This window comes from Amblyomma mixtum, chromosome 3 (assembly GCF_055824585.1).
Source record: "Amblyomma mixtum isolate Tamu chromosome 3, ASM5582458v1, whole genome shotgun sequence".
Taxonomy (NCBI): Eukaryota; Metazoa; Arthropoda; class Arachnida; order Ixodida; family Ixodidae; genus Amblyomma; species Amblyomma mixtum.
The window spans coordinates 363227905-363237284 of NC_143014.1; the positions used below are offsets into that span (position 1 = coordinate 363227905).

Sequence of the window (9380 nt, forward strand, 5' to 3'; positions counted from 1 at the left end):
GCTGTGCGCCGTCAGATGGCGCCAAACAATGCATCGTGAGCTTCAACCTCGATGGCGTCGGTTTTCTTCCATGTGCACCAGGACTCTCTACAAAATTGCTCCCAAACAACCACTGACCCTACCGTGTCCTTGAGCGCACTTCTCCCGTCAATTACATCGTTGAGCCCGTGACGCCATCACCCGATCTCCGACAACGTTGGCGCGAGACCGTCCACGTTTCGCGTTTGAAGCCGTATTACGACCCCTGCGTTCTGTTGACCCCCTAAATCGCCAGGATGGCTCTTTTTCCCCCGGGGCCAAATGTAAAGAGGAAGATGCTTAGCAGTCGGAGCAACAGAACCGATGCGCGGCGCGAGGCGAGAAGACGATCAGCAGCTGAAGCAGCAGAGCTGACGCGCGGCGCGAGGCGAGAGCACCAACTGTTCTGGGACCGGACCTGCCCTTGCCCACTCTAACCGGCCTTCACTACCGTTTCTTTGCAGGAAACTTAGTGCCATCATACGCGACGTCATTATTGGGGCCTCTGCCCATCGCTGTGCACTTCAGAGAAGCCTGAACGCCGACGATGACTTTATTCGGCGATTACGCCATCATTTCAAATGCTAGAACAAAACGATTTCACAGGCTTTACCTGCACATTTCACACATTCGGCAACCTTAAACTCACCAAATTCTAAAACCCCTTCAGTTGCCCTTTAAGGTGGTATTTTTCATGGAAGTTACTCCCATAAATTTAAGGCTTCTACGCAAAGCTGTTTTGGTTGAAAATAGCGGTTCAGAATATTCACCCGCTTGTCCACCTTCTCTCTTCCTTGGTACTTGTGCCTAGTCTGTGTGTGTTATCGGGGAGTAAATAACTACCACCTTGGCAACATGGTAACAGTTGCTAGTGTCTGTACAACACATCGCGGCCTTGTGAAACTGTCTGGCCGAGCCAGCAGCATGGCGAGTTCCTAGAAATGAAGCCGACAGAAACGTTGACAGCATACATCTAACTCCTGTAGTACACATAATTCGTCTTGCTTTTAAGAACACTTCTAAGAACACAAGCAACATGTGTGCACGTTCTTGGGGGGCCCTGTTATGAAAATGCAGGCAGGTTTTCATCGCGTGCAAGTATGACAGTCTAGCCTGCCTCCATTGGTTTCAACTAGCCCAGCAATGTATCCTGCTATTATTACTGTTTTCTTCCACAACAGCAGCAAAAGGTAGTAGATGCCATCCATATGAGTCATGGAAGCAAAATGCCTCCGATATTGGCATGCATTTTTGACGAGATCAAAGGCGGCACAGATAGCCTCACCGTCATGGAATGTACTACTAGAACACTGGACAAAGCGATTTCACCCAAGCAAAGGTTTGTACGCTATCATTTCAATCTACTAAATATGCAACTGCTGACTGCTATTTAAAAGTGAAATCAGGTTACAATTTGAACTGCACACTGTAGCCGTTGTGGTGGCTCAGTGGTTATGGCGCTCGGCTGCTGACCCGAAAGACGTGGACTCAATCCCGGCCGCTGCGGTCGAATTTCGATGGAGGCAAAATTTTAGAGGCCCGTGTACTGTGCGATGTCAGTGCAGGTTAAAGAACTCCAGGTGGTCGAAATTTCCTGAGCCCTCCACTACGGTGTCCCTCATAGCCTGAGTCGCTTTGGGACGGTAAACCCAAATGAATCTAAAGTGTAAGAAGTGCCACGAGGACGACATGACCTTTAATAGGCTATTTTGGTCAAAAAAGCACTGCTGTAAAGTTGACGCAATTTCTTGACTGCAGACCGCGTTGTACGCATGAGCCTTGATTATATGTGATATTAAAGTGCCCAGGGCATTAAGAATCAGTAAGTATATTTTGCTATGTTTTTATCATTTTGTTATGTTTCTTAATTTTTGCAAATGACCCACTGCGCGCAGTGTGTGCAAAAAATTTTTTCTGTTCAGCCGAACACCTACACCTGGTGCATATTGTACTTCTCAATGCAAAGCCCTGCCTTCTCATCTGCAAGCTTTCTGCGAATGCAACAGGCCCACAACAATTGTGCTGCATGTCACGCCCTGTACTTGGTTTATGGGGTTTATTGGGTTTATTGAGGGACGCCGTAGTGAAGGGCGCCGGAAATTTCGACCACCTTGAGGTTATCTTGAGGTTGAGTCCAGTCTTCCATTGGGTAGCCTTTCGAGAGCCTCGCAGTCCATTAATTTGATACGAAGAGTTTGATGCTGTGAACACTGATGGCAAGGCATTGTAATTGCCAACCTGTTTGTCATTGTGCACATGACAAAAAAAAAACACTCCTTGAGGGACCTCAGTACACTTTTCACCTCAAGCATGCTTAATAGATGTTACACTCGTAAGATGAACGTCCAGTCCTATTCAGCATAAAGCACTGTTAACGAATGTTCGAAACTTTTTTTTTCATGTAGAACGACACTCATGACGATGTGTGGCACATATAAGAGCGTGAGCAGATGCACATGTACTATAGGCTTGAGGTGAGAACACTTAGCTTGATTGAGTGCAGCGCTATGGAGTATCTTTTTAACATTTAACAAAACACAGAGTCCCCTATAACAACTTTCTCCATGGTTAAGGGCCACCAAGCAAGCATGTATGACCCTGTCAACTGCAGCTTTTGTCTACCATAGTCGGGCAGTTCTACTATGGGAAAGACGGACAAACATGAGGTACCAGTTCTCCCGGAGGCTAAGGAGCGCAGTCAATGATGTGGTAGTCTTCACTTGATTGATTGATTACAAACATCTTTATTTCTTCAATATTCTCAGAACATGTGGGTGGGCCGCCTAGTCCGGTAGTCCACTGGCTGCTGCTGCTGCGCTGGCCCTCCCCACCAGCCAGTGCTGACGGTCAGGATCATCGCTGAGCAGAATAGCCTCCCACTGCTCCTCCGAGGGGTTGGGAATGGGGTCAACTAAGGGATTATATTGGCATGCCCACACCATATGGTAGAGGTTAGCTACCGCTCCACAATGTGGACACTGCGGAGAGTATAGTGTAGGGTACCACTGGTGTAATTTAGCTGGTGTTGGGTATGTGTTGGTTTGTAGTCTCCTAAGGGTGTTCTCTTCTAACTTGTTGAGGGATTTGTGTGGTGTTGGGTACTCCTTTCTGGCTGTTCTTTATGGCGCAAGGTTGTCAGCATGCACTGCTAAACATATTAGGTCGCGGCACCCTTCATGGTCATCAGGGGGAGACGTCCGGTATAGAAGAGCTCGGGCATGCCTGTGGGCGGCTTCGTTTCCTCCTGGTAGTTCCAGGTGACCGGGAACCAGATGACTGAGACCTGGTTGGGTGGATGCTTAGTCAGCAATGAGAACCCTGACTTGTGAATTAATCCGTTATTGAAGTTGCGAGACAGGCGTTCTGGGAATCAGTGAGCACAACGGCGTAGGGGTTAGATGCTACAGCTAATGCAATAGCTGACTCCTCTGCGTGAGTGGGGTTAGATGTTTTCACCGAGGCGCAGTTCACCATCGACCCTGAAGGCGTTGAGACCACGCAATCGTGCGTAGCTTAAAAAATAAGGATGAGGAGGTCAACATTTTTTTGTCTTCTTTAAACCACAGTTTTGACGTATTGGCATTCAGTGAAACATGGTATGCAGATACTGCCGACATTGTCCACTTCGAAGGACACAGGTGCGAAACCATGTCTAGAAAAAATAAAGGCGGTGGAGTTGCACTGTACATTAAAAATAATCTTTCGTATCAGGCTATTCCTGAGTACAGTTTGTCAACTCTGCACTATGAAACACTTTTTATCAAAACAAGTGGTTTTGTGTTTGGTGTTGTGTATCGACCCCCTTCTGCGTCTATGCAAGAATTTTTTTCTTTCCTTGATAATACATTAGATATGCTGTCTTCTGATAAGAAACCAATTGTAATTATGGGTGATTTTAACATGAATGTGTTGGAAGAATCACCGGCAACAAGTTACTTTCTCGACATCATATCTTTATATGGCTTCTCTAACATTATTACTGTGCCTACACGTGTTACTAGCTCGAGTGAGACCCTAATTGATTTATGCCTGACTAATTACGACGAAGAGGACCCGACGTCAGGTGTCTTGTTAAGCGATTTTAGTGACCACCTGTCAACCTTTTGCTTTATTCCAAGATCGCGTGCACAAATCACTGCACTGAAATCCTCGGAAATTACGGTTCAGCCAATAACACAGGAAAAAATTCAACACTTCCGAAACTTGGTTTCCTCTGTAAATTGGAACGACTGTCTTCACGAAATCGACCCCAGTGTAGCATACAATACGTTTATAGAAAAAATAATAGAGTTGTACAATTGCGCTTTTCCTATAGCAATCTTAACCAAGTGCAAAAAAGCACGAAACCCTTGGATTACTTCTGATTTAGTAAAGCGCATAAGAGCCCGAAACCATCTGTTTGACAGATTTATAAAAACGAAAGATTTGTCAACTCTAGAACAGTATAAAAAAAGTTAGGAATAAATTAGGCTCGGACCTGAAGAAATCTCGAATTCATTACTACAGTGGAAGGTTTTCAGAAATTTACTATGATCCGCAGAAAACGTGGCGTACTGTCAAGAAACTTCTGCAAAGATCGCAAACACAAATCCCGCTTGAAATGGAAATAGGGGGGGGAGGTCCTAAGAGGTGAAGCTCTTGCCAATGTAATGAACAAACACTTCTTAACTTCTGGAAATTTTGATGGGGTTGGCTCTGGACATTTATTTATTTATTTTATTTATTTGAACATACTGCAGGCCCTTTTCGGGCCCATGCAGGAGTGTTTACAATACATCATTGATCAAACAGAGTAAAAACAAAAATTCAAAAATACAGAGATGTTCTCTGACCCAAACACAAAAAGACCAGGAGAGAATTAAACAGAAAAGTCAATTTTTTCGATATATTTAAGAAATAGTTCCACGGACGTACACTTCACCGCATCTTCAGGCAATTTATTCCAATATGATATAGCATCTGGAAACAGGGAGTACCTGTGGATATTTACACGGCTGACTGGTTGACGAAGTGTTTTACTATGGTTTGTTCTAGACGAGTGTTTGAATGGCGGGTGTAAGTATTGTGAATTGGCTATTTTGAAGTGACCGTGAAGAAGTTGGAACAAAAACTTTAATCTTGAAATGATTCTTCTCTGTGACAGGCTTTGTAAATTTGACTGAACTATTAGACTGGTAGCGCTAGTTTGACGTGAATACTTTGAATAGACGAACCTCACTGCTAGTTTTTGGATGCGCTATAATTTGTTGATTAAACTTTTTTGATGGGGGCTCCAGACTATATCCGCATATTCTAGGGTAGGTCTTATAAGAGTTTTATAGGCACTGAGTTTAATATGGGCCGGCGTGTTACGGAGCTTTCTCCTTAAATAATGTAATTTACCTTCAGCTTTAGAGCAAATGGATTTGATGTAGGGCTCCCAACGCAGGTTAGATGTTAGGATGAGCCCCAGATACTTCACCTGATCATATTTTTTAACCTGTGTGTCACCAAGTGTGTATGTAAAACTTAGAGGATGCTTCTTATTAGTGAATGTGATACTTTTGGTTTTATCTGCGTTAAGTTTCATTCCCCAGGTCATACACCAAGCGTGGATTGATTCTAGGGAATTGTTAAGGAGAATTTGATCGTCAGATTTTTTTACAGCTATATATACGACACAATCGTCTGCAAAAAGGCGAAGCTGGATCGATGAACTAACACAGGAATGAATATCATTTATATAAATGAGGAACAAAAGAGGCGCAAGTACTGATCCCTGGGGTACACCCGAATACACATCCAGGTTTTGCGAAACGTATTCACCTATTTTAACGCATTGTTTTCTGTTCTGCAAATAGCAGGAAATCCATGACACAATGTTGCGATCAATGCCAAAAGATAGTAATTTTGTTACAAGGTCATCGTGAGGAACAACATCAAAAGCTTTAGAGAAGTCTAAGAATATAGCATCTATCTGGTAGCCTTCATTAATTGTGTTAGCGATGTCGTGAGTAATTTCAGCAAGCTGCGTTACTGTTGAAAGCCCTGTTCTGAAACCATGTTGTTTTTCATAAATGAGATTATTATTTTCTAGATATGAGATTATGGCTTTAAAAATAATGTGTTCCATCATTTTACAACTAGTGCTTGTTAACGATATCGGACGATAATTATTCAGTTCAGTTTTAGGACCCGATTTGTGTATAGGAATTATTTTGGCACAGCGCCAGTCATCTGGAATTACGAGTGTTTGTAAAGATGTTGTGTAAATTTTATGCAGGTATTTAGACACCCAGTCAGCGTATCGGACTAAAAATGTGTTCGAGATGGAATCAGGACCCGGAGATTTTTTTGTGTCAAGTGTTTGTAAAAGAGAAAGGATTCCATCTTCACTAATGATTAGTTCTGTCATGGGTTCCTTGATTGTGTATGCGGGTAGAGAAGCGTGAGAGGCTGTTCTGGTGAAAACAGACTGGAAAAACTTATTGAATTCATTTGCAATGTCATCAGGTTTACTTATGGTGTCGCTGAAATCTGTAATGATGGAACCAGTTGACTGTTCTTCAGATAAGTAGCGCCAAAACTTATGAGGGTTGTGAGCCATGAAGGAAGGCAGCGTCAAATCAAAGAAGCGAGTTTTTGCGTCTCGGATTTTGCTCTGTAAGCAGTTAACAAGACTTGCAATGTCATTCTTGTTTCCTTTTTTACGCCGTCGTTTTATTTTTCTTTTAAGTTGAATTATCTCGCGCGTTATCCACGGGTACTCCCTGTTTATGCGTTTTTTTCGAAGCGGAACGTATCTCTTTTCGCAAGTATTTACAATGTTTTTGAAACAGGACCATAGTTCATGAACATCGGTCAGTGCGCTGAATTCGGCAAAGCTGTTCTCAAGTGCATTTAGAATTGCAGGGTCATCTGCACGCTCATAGTCCTTGACAAAGGTTGGCAGTGTTTTCTTCTTTTTGCAAGTGACTACTATGGGGCATGACAATACTAGCAGTTTGTGGTCAGATATGCCGTCTTCGATGCGCACTGAACACCCTGGAAGTGTACTGCTAACAAAAATTAAATCAAGAAGTGAAGAGGAAGACGACAGAACTCGGGTGTTATCGGTAACCAGCTGATCTAAGGAAAAACTAAATGCTGTAAATAAAAGCGTTTCCGCGCTTTGGGCATCTTTTCCGTCGTGTGAAAAGTCCGCCCAATTTATCCCTGGCAAGTTAAAGTCCCCCGATAAAATCAACTTAGATCTTGAGTTAGTGTGCTGGGACAGATAATCGTTCATTTTTTCAAGATAATCTGGCGGGGCGTTTGGGGGTCGATACACGCCTCCCAGTAATATACATTTACCGGAATATGTTATTTTGCACCACACACTTTCGTGGTCATCAATACCCTTCAGGACTGAATATTTTATGTTGTTTTTAATAGCTATAGCTACACCACCCCCTCGCGAACCCCTATCTTTACGTAGCAATTTATATGTTGATGGAACAACTTCCGAATCCCGTACCCCTGCCTGTAACCATGTTTCTGTTATAATTATGATGTGAGGATGGTGTCCCAGAATTAGCTGCTCGAGGTGACCTAACTTGTTTACTATACTTCTAGCATTGAATGACAGGATTCTTAGTGTTTTGGTTTTGGCCGGTCAGATATGATTACTGTTCGAGCTTGCTGCTCCTGGAGTTGAGTTAGGCTGGGTGTGCCTTGCATCATCGGCCCTTCTTGTTATTTCGACCCTGGTTTGTTGTGTTTCATCCCAAATGAAAACCTTGCCATTGACCTTTAGCTTATCAAAGGAAAGCGACACCTTTGCCCCAACCGCCCTCTCTCGCTCCGATGAGCGCCATAGCTTAGTGCGTAAGTCTCGTACCCTTTTTGAAAAATCTTCAGATATGGAAATGTTAGAGCCCTTTAGTTTGAAACAGTTTGACATAATATCTGTTTTCTCTGCGGAATTGAAGAACCGAACTATGACTGGACGTGGTGTTTTGCCTTTAGGATTACCTATCCTGTGAATTCTTTCGGCCGATTTCACTTCCATGCCCAGCTTGTCTCTGAAGATTTCTTGCTTAACATGTTCCTCAAGTGATTTAGCGTCTTCCTCCGGTTTCTCGGTCACACCATAAATCAATAAGTTGTTGCGTCGACTTCGGTTTTCCAAGTCATCTATTTTTGCTGCTATACCGTGAATGTGTTTGTTCGTACTTCTGGTTAGTCTTTCACTTTCATCAAGTCTTTCTTCGCATTTCTTCAACCTACCTAAGTCGTTTTCAATTGTTTCAATTCTCAACCTCATATTATCAACCGTTCTCTCGACATGTTTTAGGTTTGTAACTAACTCCTGCAAAGTTTTGTTTGTTTTTGCTTGTTCTTTCAGAATCTTTTTCAGTAGTTCATTGCTAAGATGACCGTCAGAGTCAGAGTCAGAGCTAGGGCCTGGGTTGAGTTCAATGTCACCGGATGTCAACAGTAAAAGCCTAATGACACTATAACAGTCACAAAGCATGCTCAGGAGAAATTGTGGACTTGGTAGCACCGTCAGGGTTACATCATTGTCTCTAACTGAGGAAACAGAGTATTTTCCACCAACCTGTACGACAAAAACGAAGTGTTTGAGCATTGGTATCCGGTCGGTGCCACCAAGTCCACTGAAGTGTCCAGCTGACGGGATCCTGGTTATATACCCGCGTAGGCGTGGCTCCGTTGACGTTCCAGCAGCACCTCGGCGATAGCGGCTCTCCGGGCTTGCTTCGCTGTAGTGCAGATTACATGCATCTTCGTGGAAAAGCAGCTGTTTTGCCGTCACCGCCGATAAACTGCCTTCCAACGGCACATGCGCGTCCGTGCTGGTGATGAGGCTGGACGGCCACAGAACAACCTGTACGACAAAAACGAAGTGTTTGAGCATTGGTATCCGGTCGGTGCCACCAAGTCCACTGAAGTGTCCAGCTGACGGGATCCTGGTTATATACCCGCGTAGGCGTGGCTCCGTTGACGTTCCAGCAGCACCTCGGCGATAGCGGCTCTCCGGGCTTGCTTCGCTGTAGTGCAGATTACATGCATCTTCGTGGAAAAGCAGCTGTTTTGCCGTCACCGCCGATAAACTGCCTTCCAACGGCACATGCGCGTCCGTGCTGGTGATGAGGCTGGACGGCCACAGAACAACCTGTACGACAAAAACGAAGTGTTTGAGCATTGGTATCCGGTCGGTGCCACCAAGTCCACCTAATACCTAAGCCTAAGCCTAAGCCTAATACTTAGAGCATAGGCTAGCAGATACGATGTTTTTGTCTCCAACTAGCCCTGCAGAAATCTGCAGCCTAATATATAGCTTAAAAAACAACTGTTCCTCTGGTTATGATGGTATCAAAGCA

General features: G+C 44.0%; 1 protein-coding gene across 1 annotated transcript; it reads right to left on the bottom strand.

Annotated features, from left to right (window-relative positions):
• Positions 1 to 7476: 7476 nt before the first annotated feature.
• Positions 7477 to 8706, bottom strand: LOC149356612 (uncharacterized). The gene has a single exon (XM_089577806.1). The coding sequence runs from the start codon at positions 8624 to 8626 to the stop codon at positions 7652 to 7654; it is 975 nt and encodes a 324-aa protein (XP_089433932.1). The 5' UTR covers positions 8627 to 8706; the 3' UTR covers positions 7477 to 7651.
• Between the last annotated feature and the right edge of the window lie 674 nt (positions 8707 to 9380).